Source organism: Anopheles nili, chromosome 3, assembly GCF_943737925.1.
Source record: "Anopheles nili chromosome 3, idAnoNiliSN_F5_01, whole genome shotgun sequence".
Lineage (NCBI taxonomy): Eukaryota > Metazoa > Arthropoda > Insecta > Diptera > Culicidae > Anopheles > Anopheles nili.
The window spans coordinates 10,757,461-10,777,047 of record NC_071292.1 but is presented as its reverse complement, the minus strand read 5'-3'; the positions used below and the strand labels follow the sequence as shown (position 1 = coordinate 10,777,047).

The 19,587-nt window shown below is 49.6% G+C and overlaps 1 protein-coding gene across 2 annotated transcripts in view; it reads right to left on the bottom strand.

Annotated features, from left to right (window-relative positions):
* Positions 1-19,587, bottom strand: part of LOC128727871 (cGMP-dependent protein kinase, isozyme 2 forms cD4/T1/T3A/T3B) — a 40,087-nt gene that overhangs the window by 5,795 nt on the left and 14,705 nt on the right. For both annotated transcript variants that reach the window (XM_053821822.1, XM_053821821.1), the window contains one exon: positions 1,583-1,802. In XM_053821822.1, the coding sequence (XP_053677797.1) occupies positions 1,583-1,802 (220 nt within the window). The remainder of the gene's footprint in view (positions 1-1,582; positions 1,803-19,587) is intronic.

Here is a 19,587-nt window from a genome sequence, read left to right as displayed (position 1 = left end):
GGAGTTTATGTCACAGAGCGTGCGACTTTTGTGGGGTGCTTTTTAAATACCCTGTTGATCCTTACTTGCGCATTTGCACAAAAAAGGCTGCACCCGCAATGTGCTGGACGCGTTTTCGGTGGATTCCAAAGAGTTGCCATAAAACCACGCACACTCACCCAGCTTCCGAGCGCATGTTATAAAAGCTCCCGCAAGGAGCATTAAAATGGCTGCCACCGGTTCCGACGGTGGCATCGTCTCGATCCTTTCACCCATCGATCATGGGGCGCTCGTTAATCACCTGTATGACATATTCACAAAAGTGCGCTTACGCAACATGGTCCAGGTGACCTCTCGGTACTCGCCAGCAGAATGAGGCTAGACATGTGTTCAATCGCTTTTATGCAGATGATGTGAAGCTGCTATACGTGGTAGGTACGATCGGGATCGCGGGATCGATTTTATTAATATTTTTAAATGTCGTACAGGTTCACAGGACCGTTTCCCAACATTGTCTGTGGAATTGCGACCTCAGAAATGGTGGCTGCGAACGATCCAGACATCAAATCGGCTTCTTCCTGCTACCGAGCCAGACGAGCCAGGCTGAGCTAAACAGCTCCACATAAAAAAAACTCACCTTAAAACCCGCCATCCGGCGGCCTGCTGCTCGCTAAGCCTGCTTTCAGATATGAGCTACAGGCTCGTGCCTTGTTGTGAAGCCACAAATATTAGCCAACTCGCAGGAAAAGCAACATGGGCAGGAAGCGTAATGTCAGGCCCGGCACAAGTTTTACTCGCCGAGCTCCGCTTTAGTGCGGTCGAGCTCCATACCGGTTAGTTTCGTGTTGCCAATGGAATAAAAGTGAATGGAATCACACTTCGGAATAGTTGCGGAGTTGGTTTTTGATCACCAATCGAGCACATACGTTTGTGTGTGTGTGTGTTTATTGCGCCAAAACCCCTCGCGTTGGTGGTCGATCTGTTATCGATTTTCATTGCCCCCGTGGTTACAAACACGTAATTTGTTGACTGTTTTTTTTTCTTGACTGTATGTTTATTTGCTCTTTACGAATTGGCATAATGCTGATGGCAAATAACGTTTTATGGCTCGTAAAAGAGTGACAATTTGCCATAAAATCAATATAAGTGGAGCAATAAAATAAAACCCTTCAAAACACACGTAGTTATGTTCAGCATTTCCCATGATCAAATAGGCAGAATTTATGCTCCATTCGAAGGCATACGTCCGAACGTGTAATCTAGGTTTTCAAATGTATGTAATTTACTTGAAAAAATAACCAGGCTCCAGCCCATCATTCATGTAGGGCTGTTAGAGTCGACGCCAAGGTTTGTGAGGTTCCCACGTCGAGCTCGATCGGTCGATTGGTCGGCCACAAAACGGAACCTCTCCGAGCGGCCGTCCGATCGATCGTGACAAATTGATCATTCGCTTCCGCCCATCAAAGACCAACCCACCGAAGCATGAAAACCGGAGACCAGCAGCCGCCCAGATATGGATGTGACGGCTCGGACACCTGCGGAAGCTTGGTTTAGGAGCCCGTGCCAGATCTAGATGGTGTCATGCGCAACCGTTGCAACTTACCTCTTGAGGAAATCGGAGTACTCGGCCTGGCGTATCAGGCCGGTTCGCATCATGATCGTCTGGAAGCATTGCCGCTCGATCGCCCACAGCTTGCAGTCGGTGGCGGCGGTGATGGTGGCCGTTCGCTGGCAGTGATACAGGATGGCCAGCTCGCCCAGGACCTTGGCGCCGGACAGCGTCGACAGGTACTTGCCTTCGCGCGACACCTCAACGCGACCCTCTGAAATGGAGACGGAAAAAACGTGCGATATGGTTGTGAGAAAACAGGTTGTTGTTAAGTTTTAGGAAGGAATATATAGACCCCCAACATTGGTGGAGAGAGACATCACATTAACCTCACTTAATGTGCCCTTATCAAGCTGACTGATCACGATTTAGACGCGGAAAAGCATACAATCTTGTATTGTAAACCCGTTCCCTCAGCACGGGATGCGGGTTTCCGGGACATGCGATCGCCAGTGGCCGTTAATATCTTGCCCACTAAGCATACAAAAACGTACCACGAGCCCTTTCCGGCCCTTCGGGGAGTATGGCAAGTAAAATAAGAAAAAAACAGCCCTCCAGACTAACAGAGAAAGGACCAGTTTTTGCACGCGCATTTTCAAGGCACGCACGCGCTCGCGAAGGGCCTGCTCCCGATTGTCAATTACATCCGCGGTGGCGATCGTACCCTGCAAACCGGCTAATCATACGATCGGGAGCTACACCGCCCTTCATTACACCGGGTGTGGAAAAGCGGAAATGAGTGAAAATTGGCCCCGCGAACCATGCGGGGCAGGTTCCGCAATCGGAAGCAGTCCTTTCACGGACGGCTCGCGTGGAATGCGATCGAGCGCGTTTGCAAGGCATTTGAATTCATTACATTCACGAAAGAGCACCCCTAAGCAGATAGGATGAGACTATGACAAGATGAGATAAAAATGTTATGAACATATTTTGACTTGCTGTTTCTAATTAAGCTCCGTGGACATGTAATTATGGATTTCACAGTGCTGCATTAAATCAAATAATTAGGCAACATGCTTAAGAAAAACGCGTGCTTTTGATGACATCAAAGCGGACATCCATTTTTCATGAACGCAGGCTTATCTGATCCCACATCTTTCCTTCCCATATCTTCAATCAACCATCGTGACAGCGATGTTAATAACCACGGAGGAGCGTAAACTTTCGTAACGCAACTGCTTCATGCCATGGCTCAAAATACGACACTCGTCTTGATTGGACCGTACGCGTTACTCTTCGGTTACGATTAGCAACTAGTTCGCGGCAGAAAAAGCCACCGATTTACAGCACCCCATAAAAGCACCCCACTGTCGCTTCACCGGGCGGGAAATTTGCCAACCACCAGCAACGGGGGTGTGAAAATCGTTCACCCACCCCATCTTTTGCCGCGCGTGTGCGCGAAAACACAACCAAACAGCGCATAAAATTCGGCACCCGCGCGGTGCAAATTGGTGCAATGTTGCGCGAGAAATAATTACCCGAACCGATCCGATTTGCCTCCCAAATGGTGGTTGGATTTTTTTTTCGCGTGTGTGCTTCTTTCTTTCTTCGCCACTCACCCCCACCGTATGGCCGGCGGCATTGGTTGCATCAGGGCATAAATCATAGTGCAATGAAGTGCAATACCTATCGCGTGCCATTTTCGGTGGTGGATTGAACCCGGCGCTACGAAGCCGGGTGTTTGTATTCGATTTGCCCATTTTTTGCTCCGGTTTGTGCACGTGGATTCACCCTTCTGGCGGATGCACCGACGTGTGGGTTGCAAGTTAACCTACAGGAGCCCGTCGACGCGTGGCCACGTCGATGTCTGTCGAAACAAAAGTGCTACAAAATTCTTCCACCCCGTGCGGTTGCTTTGTTTGTGCGCATAATGCCGCTCGCGGGCGCGTTATGCTTCGTGCGCAGTGCTGAGGGTTAAGCATAAATGTAGATCATCGTGCGGGTTGTGCGCGGTGTTAAAAGGAAAAACAAAGCAAAAGACACACACACACACACACGCACAGTGCCGCGCTTACCTAACGGTATGGGAAGGTGCACTTTATCGTAGGGTCGCGCATGAGGGGAGGTTGGATTTAATAAAGGATTATTTAAATGTCTAATTAAGAGGCGTGCGCTTGCGCATCTTCACCCGAGATCGGTTCCCGTTCGGTGCTTTCGTTGAGATCATAAAAAAAGCCACAAGAAAACAGTTGTATAACAGTCGAATGCTAAATAACTAATTAAATGTGGTAACGGAATGAAATTCCATTTGTAACACAAAAACACACACACCGCAAGTTGTGCCTTGAGCAAATGCAGCTAAGCAAATGCACCGAGCTCGAGGTGCCATTTGCGCATTCCGATGTCATCGCTGCACATGCACATTGCCGTCAATGTCACTCCACGTGGCTAATGGTGATCGATGATCGATGTTCGATCGCGATCGGTGCGAGACAAAAGCAAAAGCTCGCGGTTGAGTGGCGTGAGGTTGTGTTGCATTATCACCGCTCGTGCTAGGGCCGGTGGCGATTAAATAATTGCCCTTGCACCATGCGGACAAATGGCATGCAAATGGGGTTTTCACCCATCGCGCAGCCGCATAAAGGCGTGTTTGGAACGTGTCCACTGACGTTTTCGCAATCCTAGGGCAATGGAACGAACACCTTTAAGGCTACCGAAGTGGATCATTGTGCGGCTTAGCTTCGGGGGGGAATTGATAAAAAAACGCCGCTCGCAATCGCCGTTTGGATTATACCTTTTTCTGTGTTCCTACCCTCGAAAGGTAAAGCAGGTGGGATAAAGAACGGAATCGGACACATGCACCGTGGTGGTTGCTGTTGGAAGGGGTTGTTATGAACCTCAAGGTGGAAAAGTCACGATCCTATACACGGGTTGTGTTTGAATGATCATGATTGGTACGTCCTGTACCTCGAGTAGTGTTAATACCATTCCCATCTTCATGGCATTATGCGCATTACGAGTCAACCTGCTTCGAGCTTGAAACTAAAAGTGATCAAACGAAACCATAACCTCTCGTTTAATCATTCATCATCCATTTTTATGCGCCCATTACGCACTCCGGGAAGAGCGCAACTGCATTCGGAAAATGGCAACAACGACAACCCGCACCCGGGTGTTGCTTCCATCCACGACACCGGAAGATGCGACCGCAAAACCCGATCGCAAGGGGCAGTTTCCGATCGAGGCGGAAAAGCCCCGTTCGGTTGCGCAAGATGTGTAACAAAAACCCACCCCGGCATGTTGACGGCATGATGGACATCATTGCGGAACTGGCTTCCGATGGGCGGAAAAGAAGGAAAAACCTCGGTGGCACACGCATAATTTCACGCCCAACCCACCGGTGGGTGGACATTTTCCAACAATGGCATCACCCCGTTGATGGACGTTGGCAGCGCGTTTGCCGTTTCGAAGCGGTAGATCAACGCCTTACTTGTACTCGGATGTAACGCGTTGCCATCCCACTGAAACCCTCAGGTCACAAACCGTACACCGTTTTGCACGCTGACACAGCAATTAACCTAGAAATGTTGCCGTGGTGTGTTGGCAGGGTGTGTTGGCCATCCACGTACTGGCACTTTTTTATGCTTCCACCAGGCCGTTTTCGTTTGCAAAATTTATGTGCAGAAAATTAGCCACCCACCGGGAGGGCGGAACTGATGTAGGGTGAAAAGGTGGGCATGGGTGGCGGATTTGGGGGATGGGGGGATGAATGAAAGATGAAATAATTTTCGAGCCCATCCAACTGGCCACGTCCCTTTTTGCGCATTTTATGTGCACGGACGGACGAAGCGAGGGCCATTTCTTTTTATTATGGACAATTTTTTTTTCCCACCGGACCAAACGCTGTAATTATTACATGTTTTGATGAACATCCTCCGCCCGCGGTTTCGGAGGGCGTGCAGTTTGTGTTGCGGATGAGCGTAGTACCGATTTTCCTCGAGCGGCAATTCGTCACAATTCGTTTCATGCTTGTGCAACCGGTCGGCAGGGTGGCAAATTGAAAGGCGAAAGAAAGATCACTCCTTCGGGCAGATGGGCAGAGAGAAAGTTCGCCACCGAGTATGTGTCAGCGGGTCAATCAAGGTGGGCCTGTTTTGGGTGGCGTGGGGCGGAGAATGGCGAAAAATCATTAAGAAGGATATTTAATTTAAAAAGCAAACCGCGAACAAACACGCGTATTAAATCGACCAAAATAAAGCAGGAACTTAAATTTAGCCTCCTCGCTTCCAAACAATAGAATGCTTCTGGGATGAAATGGCGCAACAAATGCAGCCTCCTGAAATGAGGCCACCTCACGGGCCATTCGCCATCCCACTCGACCGTCGGCATGGACAACAACCATCGGCCGTTGTGCTTGGGGGAAAAAACCATTTCCACCCAACCCAACGCTACCGCTTCGGAAAATGCTTCATTTGTGTGATTATCCGTCGTTAGCGCTAAGTACGGCATTGTTCGGATCGACACATGCAAAGCGGAAGCACCGATGGGTCCATCCCCCAATTCTATTCCCATCGCAACCATCGCAACCATGAATGGACGCTGGTCGGCATGAATGGACGGTTGAAAACCGTTTGATTGATTACTGGCTTTCTTTCGCCGGTTCGTCGAATGGGAGGAAAAATAAATCATAGTCGTACGCTCGGATTGACGGATTCTCGATAGCATCGGTGAGGAGGCCGCCATTTTCATCCCCCAGGGGTTGTAACGGGGTTAACGCTTCGTCCGTCCGCGACCATCGGAGTACGGCTAAGTACGGCCTCGAGGATACGATCGCTCGTTGAATTGAAATTTAGCACGGCGCTCTTCCCGGCTCGAGCCACGCTGCTGCAAATGGTCAATCGAACAGTGGCGAAGATAGCGCAATAGGAACAGCAGCTGCGGATTCGATTCCGTTTGTTTCATGTCTCCGCCTCATCTCACTCGACGTGGAAGCGTGGAGTGGGTTATTTTCGATTTTTCAGGTTGGCCTTTTTTTCGGGGGCTTCAGGCCCGGTTCTCGCCCGGATCGACGTTTATTGATAGCGGATGTAGGCCAATGAGATGCATTGGTTCGTCTGCTTGTTGTTTTTTTCGCTTCTGTTCCTGTTTTCTTCGGCGGTTCCATTCCCGGGTTGATGGGCAAGATAAAAGTACGCCTCATACGCGCCGATTGTTAGGGCTACCGTGTGAATTGAGGCAAAAACCGGTGGCCTTTCATTGCTTAGGGAAATGAAAATAAAGCGGGTCGAGTTGGGTGAGGTTGAGGCCATTTCCTTATCCCGAAAGATGGACTTAATTTGCGGGAATAGGTGTTATTGTACTAGAAACGCACAAGAAGTTGATGACGTCGATCGACGAGCAAATGCTAATGATTCACATGTTTATTTCCCTTGATTCAATACTAGTAGGAATTTTAAATTGCGTATCAATATCTAGCGGGATGTTTGATTTAACCAAAGTGTTGTTTGGTATAATATTTTATATCGATAATATTTGCTGGATATCTAACGAATGAACATATTTAATTTTGTATATCATACAGAATGTTTTTTTTTTCAAGCGCATGTTAAACATGTACCTTAAACAAACCATGTGTAACCATGAAATAATAATATAAATTGAGAAAATAAATAAAATAAAACCCTTCCAGAGCATACGATCGATTGAACATTCATGTCCAGTCGGCCAACTACCACACCGATAGTCCGACGTGCGCGGGCATAAATTATAGACGTAACTTGTCCGTTGCCCTCCAGTGCCGTTGATCACATCAACCTAACTCTCCCTACGGCGAACCGTTTCTGCATGACGACACTCCGATGCCGACGATTAAGTAACTCCTCTAGGGATGCGCCCCGAACCGTATCGATCGCGATCATCCTCCAAAAAGCTCCGTCCATCCGTTGGCTAATGCCTTTCTGAATTCGATTCGCATGCATGATCGTTTGATTTTTGCGAAAGAGAGAGAGGAAAAAAAAATTGCTCCACCCGGAACCCGAGCAAGGGTGAGTCATCCTTAGAGGGATGATTCACTCGGGGCGGTTCTGGGAAGTGCTCACGGGCATCCGAGACAAGCCTTCCTAGAAGGGGAAGGTTATTTGACCCACTTTTGCAAGACGAAACCACGGTCGCATGCGCGAAAAGTAAAAGAACACATAAGCACGTTGGCATATGAGTTGCAACATGAGAGCTCTCAGCACCTTTATGATGGAATTCAGCAGTGTTTGTTTTACCCTTGACGGGGTGGCATCGTTGAAGAAGAATAAGCACCCTCAGGAGGCTGGCTTGGGCTCCCAACAAAAGGCTTGGTTAATCCCTTCTTTCGTTTGATGAAACGGTGGAACGAGAACGCAGCATTGCTCTTCCAGGAAATTACGAAAACGCCTTCACGCGATCGTGTCGTGGCTGGGAAAGGCCCGTACAAAGTTTGCAATGCCACCTGAGTAAAACAATCACGCGCGGGATGAAATCGATTAGCTCGACACTTTCCACTCAAAAGCGGCCTGCTTGGTAATCAACGTGGCGATTAATTGCGGCACTTCATCTGCCATTTCACGCTCCAAAGGGCACACCACAAACTAAACCCCGAAAAAGGGACGCAGCTTTTCCGCTTCCTAGCAGTCCCACACGTGACTTCTCCTTGGCTTCATCTGGCCACCGCAGAAGTAGGCCAGCCCGTGGGGGATGTTGCGCTTGTTTGGTACCGGTTGACAGCAAATCGGCGTCACCGTTGGCGTAACACGAATTTCTCTCGCCCGCACGATGGCACGGACGACGGGATTCTTGCCACCAAAATGGATCGTAACGATGGGTTTCCCCTCGTTTGGGGAGGCACAATTGCGCCAAAGCGCAATTTACTGCCGCGTGTACTGCTGCTGCCGGTGATGGTTGGCGCTTTCTGGGACGATTTCGGAAACCCGGTGTCGTTCGTTGGCCGGTCACAGGCTGCCAGATCAATTACCTGGGAAAATTGTTTCGAGCGACCCCGGCACAAGTAAGCAAACATGCTCCAAACGCTGCGTCCGGAGAGGCCTCGCAAGCACTCGTTAGACGGTGGGTTGGATGAAGTACCACCTCTTCGGTGTGTTTTGGACCTTCAGCAAAATTTGGACGTACGCCGCTTCCGTGATTGGATCATTATCGTGCGTTTTTTTTCTTGCTTCCGCGTTAGAGCGCTTCCCGTGGAGTGGTTGCTACGGAGCTAGCGGTAGCTTCGAGCGAAAACCGAGTCGATTGGATTAGAAGAAGTTGAGATGCGATCTTCACTGACCTAGAATGCTGTGATTGTGCATGATCGTGCAAAAAAGGCTTATGGGACAAGTGAACCGCTGCTGAGATCATTTTTTTTACAAGAAAATCAATTAAAATTAGTTTCGACATGTTTTCAAAATTGATTATAATGATTTAAATATTGCAATCGACTTCAAAATGGTGTGAAATTGAACGCTTGCTCCCAACGCCCTTTGATAATCGCGTGTCCTTCCGTTGGAACCACTTAAGGATGTGTTTTGCAAACGCACGTTGCAATTCTAATCGCTCTCCGGCGACCTGGTTCGTAACGATTTCTTCCGACCACATTTTGTGCCACGACAAATCGTGCGCTTGATTGTCATAATTGTCGCACACCCGGCCATGAAAGCAGTTTCCCGGGGCTACGATCACTTGCAATCGGCTAATTGTGGCGCTTATTAGCTCAATTTGTGCGCACAAATTTCGAAACCCAACCCCTACCGGTGCACGCCTCGATAGGCTATCTATCGCTCGCCATAATTACACGAGTGTTGGGAAAATTTCCGAATGCGAAACACACAAGCAGAAGAAGTAAAAACATGCGTCGTACTTGATAACGATCGACGCGCTGATCGGCACCCGAGTGTGCGAGTGTGTGAAAATCGACACCCACCCTGCGGCTGGATTTACTCGCACTTTCGTTTTCGCATTTATGATGCACATTCGGGCGGGAAATGCGCCGTTTCGAACACGTGCAATTTTCGTTCACGCACCGTAGGGCTGTGGGTGGCAAATTTGTAAACTCCTCCGCACTCCGTAGCCTCCCGTGCGGAGTCAAATTTGTGCCACGCGGGCATCGATCGCGCGATAATGCACTCACCGGGTGAAAAGTGCGATCGATTGGAAAATGAGCGCGTGGCGGCGATGCGATGTGCAAATCGCGTTCCCGCAGTCGAATTTTCACCATTGCACAAAATTATGCAAAAACCACTTCGGGCGATTTGGATGAACGTGAGCGTGTGTGCGTTTGTGTGTGATAAACCAAGTCAACGCTGCACTGATGGTTGAAAGCGAAATCGGTTAGGAAAAATGGGATAAAAACCGCGAGTGAAATAAAACGCAAAACCGTTCGCGCATGAGTCCGATTACACATGAATGAAGCACACGTGCATGGTGCAAGGTGTAAATGCCCTTGAGTTTGTGTGTGGAGTGCCTTGGGAAATAGATAGCTCATATAATAACGCTAGCTCTTCAAGAGAAGGCGTTTGAGCATACTTATAGGGAAAGATATGCAAATTTAAGGTATGATCTCGTTTGCATGAAGCATCCCATCTGCGAAGGGCATCGACGGGTGGCAGTTTCAGCCACGCGTGAGAATAAAACCCGATGCCATAATAGGTGGAGGGAGCGTTGAGTGTCACAAAAAAAAGGCTGAGAAGAAAAGGGAGAAAGTTGCAGAAAGTGAACCATTTTATGCAATCTTGGGGCAGTATTTAATCGGAGTATTTTTTTCCCCTATTTTCTTGGGGTGATTGATTTTGAATCCATTCGATCAAAAGTGAAGATCGTTTTGTGTTGTTCAAGAAGTCGTTTCCTCTTAAGCTGATGCAGACGATGCACTCGCATAACCGTAGCTAACTTTCCGTAGCGCAACGCCTCCTGCTGATGCAGTCGGTGTTTGATTGCTACCATAAAAGGAGGAAATTATTTTCATTTTATTATTCACACCCCAAAAACAAAAACCAACAAAGCGCATGATAGAAAACCCTCCGTAATTGCGGCGAAATATGCGCGCCTTGCGCCGATGGCGATTTGATTTGATTAGAGAGCCGCTCTTATGCTACCGAAAAGCACTCCAGCGGGGGCTGCATTTGCAACATTGTCTAACCGCCGGGCGCAGAATGGTCCGTGCGGTGGAAATTGCGTCAAAAGAAGAAGTAGGAGAAAAAACACGAAAAGATCAATCAATCACACCGTGGCCCGTTCCGAGCGGGTGAACCCGACCCAACCAACCGTCCATCGGAGGCAACACCGCATCCGTTCGGTGAAGAAAGTGAATCTACTCCCAGTCTGGTCGGGGGTGGCCTAGAGGCCAGCTGGAAAACAAACTGCCCTGCCCGCTGGTTTAGCATGCACACACACACACACGCAGTTTTGGTGTGTGTGTGTTGAACCGCGACCTGAGCGCCCGTTCGCGGCCCAGGCGGTGGAAAAGGCCACCAGCGTGTGAGCCGTCAGGTGGAAAACTGTTGTTTCTTCAACTGCACGGACGGCGCCGGCCAACGATGGCGTCGGTGATGTGCAATGGCGTGCGCGATGAGCCACCCCTTTCGGGACGATCGCGGGGTGGCATTCGATCACGCGTGGGTGGGTGGATTTTTCATTTCGGCACCGAACAAACCAACACGGAGTTGGTTTTTAGTAGCCGACCGTTTAGCGGCCGGTAAGCGAGGCGTTGGTTTATTCGTTCGTTTCGGCATTTTTTTGTGTTATTCGGAGGTTTCGGTTGAGCTCCGGTTGTTTGTGCCGCCGTTCCAATTCACTGGTTGGCAAAGCGCCGAGAACGGATGGAAACGGGATTTTTCCGGGGTGGAAACACACCACTGGATTGCGCATTTTCCTGTGGGTCGACTGATCGATCGCCACTCGAATCAGCGGGGCCTGAAGCAGGTGTTTGTACGAGCGTCAGTGGTGTTAAAAGAATTCTCGGTAATGATGAAACAACGATCTCGAGAGGTGTAACGGTTTGATACACACGATTAGTTTTTTCCTGATCAACCAATTTTTGTTAGACAATTACTGATGGTTTCTTTTCGTTAATCATGCTGAAGCTTAGCGATGTAATTAGAACAAAATCAACTAAAAATACCGTTCCTTTGAGGATCAATAAATAACTCAAGCAAAATACGAGCACACGTTTTAACAACCTCCCACTTCAAGTGCCTCCTCAAACAGCTCCAACATCGAGTTGGCTGACAAATAAACCCACCCGAAGTGACGAACAATCAGGAACATCGTTCAAACTGATTACGTCCTGTAAAGACGTCGCTTCTCTCCCTGTCACCGTGGCTGATTGCGGTCGTCGAGAAGTCTGCATAAATCATTCCATCGACATGACAGCGGGACAGCACCCTTTTATCAACACACCACCAGCCCCGAGTACCGATAAGCAAACCCCCGGACAGCGTTCAACGCTACTCGCGAAACCTCGCAAGCCGCCTATCGTCTGAAACGTGAACTACGCCGGAATTTATGGCCCTCGGGCTCGGGCGACCCATCACCGACCGTGGGCCGTGACTTAGAATGGCAACCGGTACGATTGGGGCCTGCTTCCTACACGAAAAGATCGCGACTGGGCGTTCATCTGCGACTCGCTCAACCTCTAGTGATGGTTTAGGGTCGGATAACTCCCCAAACCGAGTCACGATCGTGCCAAATAGAACGTCAGTACCCCGATGGATGAAGGGTTCCCCATTTTGCTTTGTGCTCGAGGTGCAGCAGAAGGGAACGGCTGTGTTGCAAGCCGGTTAAGGTGCAAATATTTTCGCGAAACACCCGCTTGAAGCGTACCTTCTCGTGGCCAAAACCACAGTTGCTAACGAACGTGAAGAGAAGGGAACCTGCCGCTCATAATTACGGGTAATTGTGATCGTGAAGCAGTTTTAAAGTTCAGCTCCGGGAACTACGCCTGCCGATGACATTTGGAGCCGTGTGGCTTCAACCGTGCGAGTCTTTGTTAGCCAAGCGCGACAGGTCCACATTTTATGGGTAGTGGCCCTTCGGGAGGGCTAAATTTATGCTCGCTTTCGGCACACGCCCCTTCTAAGGTCCACTGCCCAGGCCAGCTGTTGAGACACGCTCCAATCTTGGGAGGAGTTTACGCCTCGTGTAGCTCCCTACACCGTACCTAATCGATCGATCCCGATCACGCACGCGATCGAGCAGAAACAGGAACGCGCGCAGACGTTTGCCAAGGGACGAGGTGAAACCGTTTAATGATCGTGTCAAACCACTTTCTTCCGTTCGGCTGGAGGGCGTCTGGTCGGTAAAAACCGTTTAGTGAAGCAAACGGATGTCCTCCGTTAGCTGCCGCCACGATGGGCAGCGACCTAACGGCCCGTTTGAATGGTATATTAAAGCGGTTAGTAAATAAATTCTGTTCTACAGCGATCCTGCGCGTGTAAGGGAAGGCGGTTTAGGGTCACGATCAGCGGCAACGATGAGAAGCCCTCGATCGTGCGCTTCAAGATGAGCTGCCCTTGATGAACGGCGATAACGATCAAGGGCAGAATTGGTTTCGTATTAATTACGGTTGATTTAATAATCTTCAATATACTGAAGGTGCTTTAACTAATCGTCCCTGGATGCTGCTTAAGGAAAATGGCCTACACAAAATATGAGAACGTGATTTATTTTATGACCGAAAGGAGTCATTTGTTATACCAAACATAAACATTCGTCTCACACGATCATTATAAAGGGAAAATAGTGCCATAAATTGAATAACGAAAACAAGTTTTCTTCCACGCGTCGGGTCGCATCAGTTATCCCAGATTTCCCCGCGAGCGCATCTGATCACTGTGGAGGTATGCCATTTCGATCGACCCTGTTTTAGGAATGCACAATGTCTACAAACGCAGCCCTGGAGTAGGGTTGCAGAACGTGCAATAGCGTGCCGTGAAAAACTTGCCCGACGCGACGCGTTTCAAGCGAGAAGCGATCGATTCAATCGACGGGAAAAAAAGGACACCTCCTGCCATCTGAAGGGCAGATGATGGGGGATGCTTTCGAATGTCGGAAAGAAACATCGATCGGACGCATTCCTTGGGACGGCTGAGAGAAGGAAAGTCATAAGAAAAAAAAACATGACGCCAAAAGATTGACGCCACAGAACGGATCGTGTCTGAGACCTTTCCCGGCCCTACACCCCAAGGAAAGCGTAGAAACGTAAATCGACAAACGTAAATCGGCCGGATCCCGGACCTGCGCAAATAAAGTGAAAGGTACGTAATTTTGCTTTTGTTTTCGTTTTGATCGACGCTCAAAGACGTGGGAGAATGCGGCCCCGTGCACGAAAGCCAAACGGGGCGAAAATGTGGAGCAACCTCCAGCGGGAGAACTGGATGTTCAGTCAAACCGGGCCGCCCCTGGAAATGGGCATGGCCAGGGACGGGTTTTTCCTCACGGTGCGATACCGTTCCGGCGTGCTCGCACACGCACACACACACACACACAAACACACGTTTTCACTTCCCAGCCAAGCCCGTCGCGGTGGGTCCGGTTGATTAGCCCTACACCGGGATCGATCGTGGCCGTGTTTTCTTGCCCGTGTTGACATTTGCCGCACCCTGATAATGACATTTAAGTGGCACAAATGGGGAGAAAAATGAGGGTCCCTAGTGGAAGTGGGCCAGCGTACAAGATCGCTTGAAAGATCGTCCCGTTTTGGGGCGCATTTAGTTGATGTAAAAACCGTTTCGCACTCACGTACAGCCTCGGGGGCAGGATGGGCGCTTTTCCAACTGCATTAAAGGGGGTCGCACTTACCTAAAGAAAGGAGAAGAAAAAAAGGGGAAAAGAAACGTTGGTTTAGTTCGAGCTGCTTGTGCGTAATTGGGGGGGTTATTTTGATCACCCAACCATCCATTTCACTAAGCAAACACACGCGCTACCGTGACGGAGGCGGATTTGAATAAGGTCGAGCCCAATCATCATAACGTTCATAATTCGTGAGGGTTGCTTTTGGGGGTGTGTTTTCTTTACTCGGCAACCCGTCTATTAATTGTGGCTGTTGAAATTTAGCTGATGAATAATCAAAAGCTCACTTCCTTGCGAGGATTTATGACCGCACCATTGAAACCGATAGACCCTCTCTCGGAGGTGTCCGTTCGCATGGCCCACACGGTTCGCCGGTCGCATAAAAAGGCTAAGAAGTACATGTACACACACACATAAACACAAACGATCGATCCATCCGAGTGGCCCAGGTGGCATTCGGCGTGGCAGGGTCGTTGGCTTTCCGTTAGGGAATATAAATGTATCGCCGGTGGTTCGATCGCGCGCGTGCAGGGCTTCGGAAAACCGCCGTTAATGGGCAATCGGATCATCGATTCGCAAGGCGGATCGTTTGCCTTTAAACGTGCCCGCAAACGCGCACACGGAAAGGAGCAAAACTACAAGCCACTTCAGGCAACCGCAAAAGACTCCCCGCCACGCGAAGCGCTGTTTTTATGAGCTGCCAAAACGGCTGGCGTTTCCTTCTTCCTGGTCGAACGGGGTTGGATGGTGCGTTGAACGCACGGTAGGGTTGCTGGCTTTTCAAGGGCTCGAGCGAAACGAAGCTCAGCTAACAACACATTTTTGGACATTAATCAAAACAAAATACGGAAAGCTGGTGCGATGTTTGGGAAGCACTAGAATGAAGCGCTCGATCGGGAAGCTAGCGGTTTTGGTTCGTGTATTGATTGGCAACAAACCCAACGAATTGTGAGTAAAACCGATCGACCGATCGACCGGTCGATGGGGGCAAACTTCCTCCAGTTATGAAAATATTAATGCAAATCAACCCCGAGAGCGTGTGCCGTACAGGGGTTGAAGAAGCTTTCGCCTCCCGTAGCGAGCCCGATTTCCGTTAGCTAACGAGCCGGTTAATGGGTTTTAGCTCGATACCGATCTCGGGTGCTGTTTTTGGGTGCCAATCGGGAAACATTTTCCATCTCTCACTCGCCGGTTCAAGCGCTAGGAAAAACACTCAACCAAATGCGGGTGTTTCGGTTTCGGTTGGAAGCAATTTGTGCGCGAAATCAAACCCGAAATGACCTATCACCCGGCAAAACAGCACCACCGAAGTGCTCATTTCGAGCATTTTCCGGTTTTTCCTTGCACTTTCGTTGAACGCGCTCTGGACGGAACCATCAATCAGCGAATCTCGTAAAACACCACCACTGCACCATGGGGAAGGTTAAACAGTGACACGGTTCGTCCATCATTCGAACGCGCGAAACATCGCCTTTTGCTTTCGTCGGCCTCGCCGTTGGGGTGGTTGGTTTTTCCGCACCATTATACGCGCGGGTTTTTGCGCCGAGCACGGGATCGCGATCGCGAGCTGATTGAAAAGCCCCACGGCGATGGTAGCGGGCTGTTTGAAATGGACTTTCCGTGCCGATCGGCGACGCATCTTTTATGCATTCACAAAACGGTTCCATGCTTTTGTTCGGGTCGGCATTTTCTCCTCCGTCAACCAGCGCGAGGGTGGCGTTTCTTGCGAGCGCAATTACCACCCGCGAGGACGGAGGCGCAATTTTAGGGGTGTTTATTGTCGGCGCGTGCTGGAAAACTCGACGTCGATGGTTCTGTCGCCGATGGAACGTAACGAGACACGGAGAGAAACCCACAGACTTGCACTCATGGCCACGTTTACCCGTTCAAGATGCAAAGCTGGGCCAGTGCGAGCGTGTCCTTGGCTGGGGGTGAAAATCGGACTGTTTTTCCTTTGCCGCCGACCATTTGCGTAAATTGGTGCCGACGCGTTAAAGTGTGTCCTCTCGGTTGGCATCCGTGCATCCGAAATTGAAACTGGCCAACGAAATGTGTGCCAAGGACACGGTGCAGCAACCCGTCGGAACGATTGTTGATCCAATATTTGCCCAAACAGTGCCAAAAGCAAACGCATAAAGCAACGAAGACACGCGTTTTGCGATGATTAATTGCACCGCGAAACAAAACCAACCCTGGGCCGTTTTTACAACAAGAGAAAATGTATTTGTTTTTCAACATCTGTCACAAATTGCGATTAAAAATTGCAACCCAAGGGGAACGATGTAATGAGCCCGCTAATTCGCGTCCAGTTTAATCCACTTACAGCGCGGCAAGCAAATATGTGGACACATTCCTCTCGCTCGGTCGATGTTCCGCTTGAGAGTCCACATTTCCCTCACCAGACCTTGCACATCGCACGGTTCGGTGGTGCCGGTGTCATAATGTATGTGATCCAACCGGCCAAGACCGGACCGTCCTCCGATGACAATCAGAGCATCTGACGACCGAGGAGAGGGCATTTAATGACCGTCACTTATGCACACATTCTGTGAAATATGCACGCACGAGTCGGCGAAGGAAGGAAACCGACCGGTTCGCTCATAATCGGTGCCCCGGAGAAGAACCCGATCGCGATCTCGGCGGACTCTTATGCAAATGAGCAGCAAGAAGATAAAGCAGAAGATAACATCACGCCCTAATGATGCCGGGAGCTGGATGCGCTACCGGAATGCGGCCAATCGATCGATCGCGGTCACATGTCCCCGAGGCCTCGAAATGACCTTAATTAAAAGCTAGCTTAGGTGGTGAATTACGCGAGAGAAAAGGGTGAGATTTTCATCTTTCGTAAGAATTAATTGACGAGCGGTAGAAGCAAACGGGGTGCGATATGATCACGAATAGGGTCGCACGTTGGGAATTCATAAGAAATACGAATACTTTCTACGAAAACATCCGAAATGGAGCTGTTCGAGGATCGCTAGAAGATCGTCCATAAAGAAGATCACCAAGGCGTCTAGGATAGCAACAGTTACGGAGTGTATAAAGCATCATACCGGTGAGAAAGAGGAATGCTGCCGTGATGAAAAACAATACACCACCCCACGCGCAAGGGATGATTTATCGCCACGTGAGCGGGAGCTAGATTCCATCAGAAGCCCCTCGTGGATCGTGAATACCGCGCGGTTTTGTCGGCTTGTTCATCAAATTGTTTGCCTAATACCGATAGCGCGGTTTCGAATTACCACCGCACGGAAAGTAAAAGGATGCTCTTCACGTGAAAAGCACAAGCTAAAGCCTTCCAAGCAACGCCATGGCACACGTTCCGGCGTTTAAAATCAAACAGACGATCGGTTGAAACCACCACGCGCGCGCGAGGGAGAACATGCGAAAACTTTGCCCAAGCGAAGCGAATGCACTTTCGCCGAGGAAGCACCACACGCGTTTACGTAACACGGCTTCAACGCTGGTTCCGATGCTCCAATGCATGCATGATGCGCCACCCTCTGGACGAGGCTCGGGCAAGAGAGTGAAAGTGCGCCCCATCCTGACCACTGGGTGAAGCATGGCTACGCGTGTGGTTTGGAGAGGATACACATACACACACACGCAGACCGGCGACTTCCTGTTCTCTGTGGAGGGTTGGCAGACCATCCGATAAACCACACGAACCACCCACTCGGGCTGTAATCCGTTCCATAAATTTAGGATGAATTTTGCAATCGAAGGTGTTTGTGTGGAAAACATAGAAAATGCCTTCATTTTTTGTGGAAATAAATAATAAAGAAATATTCACATCAGTTACGGTGGGCTTCTGGCAGCAGATGACTGCAACATCATCGGTAGAAAAGCGAGCGAAAAAAAAAACAACCCACCCCACAAACATAATGGCCCGCAACATGGCAACATCGTCCAACGCCGGGACGTCGGTGGCTCGAATTTGTTCCAACTGGAAGCAATAATTGCGGTTAAGTAGCGTAAAATTGCTGTGTGAGAATAAATTACGAACGGTCGCAGACGGCTCTCGTGCGTGATTTGGCTAGCGGTTTTTTTTGTTGCTCTCTCCCCTAAACGTGTTGCGATCACCATTTCTGTTAGCGTTTGGGAGTATGGACACCTTTTTGGAAGCAAAACAGGTTTTTGCGCACAGCCTGCGCCAGATGATGCGGCTAAGGGAAATTAATCAGTATGCGCAGCTGAAAGGCCAATCTTGGCAGCAAAATCGTAACGGCTAAAGCTAAGGCGCTTAGAGAAAGGTGGCATATAGCTGTTAAAAGCTGTTTGAATACTGCAAAAACAAAAAACATGTTAAAATGAAGCAAATGCATTCAAATCGAAATGGAATGGTTTGTTTTTGCGTCAAAACAAAAAAAACCGAATTAATTTTCAGAGAGGAGAGTTTTTTTTTATTTTGTTTTCCCTCTAGAAAGTTCAACTAATAAAAGCGCCCATAGGGCTCGACACCATGGCCATATAAAAAGCACAAAAAAGGCACCCCAACAGGGCGGTGATAATGAACCAAACATGGCATATCAATTTTCACCACCACGTGAAAGCGCAGGCCTGCGTTCCGGGCGGGAAAAATGCTAAAAAAAAGCCGACGATTTGAAAGTACTTAGCCCCGCGGCCGGTAGGGCTCATAGGGCGTAATTTAGTCATTATCACCCTCGCCACATTAGCCACACGCCGGCTGGACTCGTAACGCGGACGCACCGTGATTACATCACGGAGAAAACGCACATCTCGCTAAACGGGCCCCAGAATGAGGCACAAGAGGTCCACCGGCAAGGTTGACATCACACAGGGCGCGCGGAAAAGGTGACGATTATCGAAGGATTTGGCTAATTACGAAAGCTTTCCAGCGGACCCGGCGAACCGGCGGCGGCTCTGGCTCTCGATTAGATCTCGCCAAGCCGCCTCGTAAGAGCCGTAAGGCCGTAGGATGAGACGATAAAACGAGCGTCCCTCTGGGACGTGAGCCGGCTTTCCAGTGAAAGGTCGCGCGTTTGGACTCCGGGAGCTCGTCTTCATTCGCTCGTGCGTTGGCTAGAGGACGCCGATTATCGGCGAGCCCCCTTTGGCGAAAGTTCACCAAGGCTGTGTGGCGATCAGCGTCCAGGGGACCAGGCCCATCACCTACGTTGGTGTGGCGCACGTTAGGCTCTGTTCAAGCGCATCACGCACCCGAAGCCGTTCGATGTTGCGTCCGTTCGACGCGAGCTCGCCCCATTAAATGCGGAAGAAAGTGAAAGTGC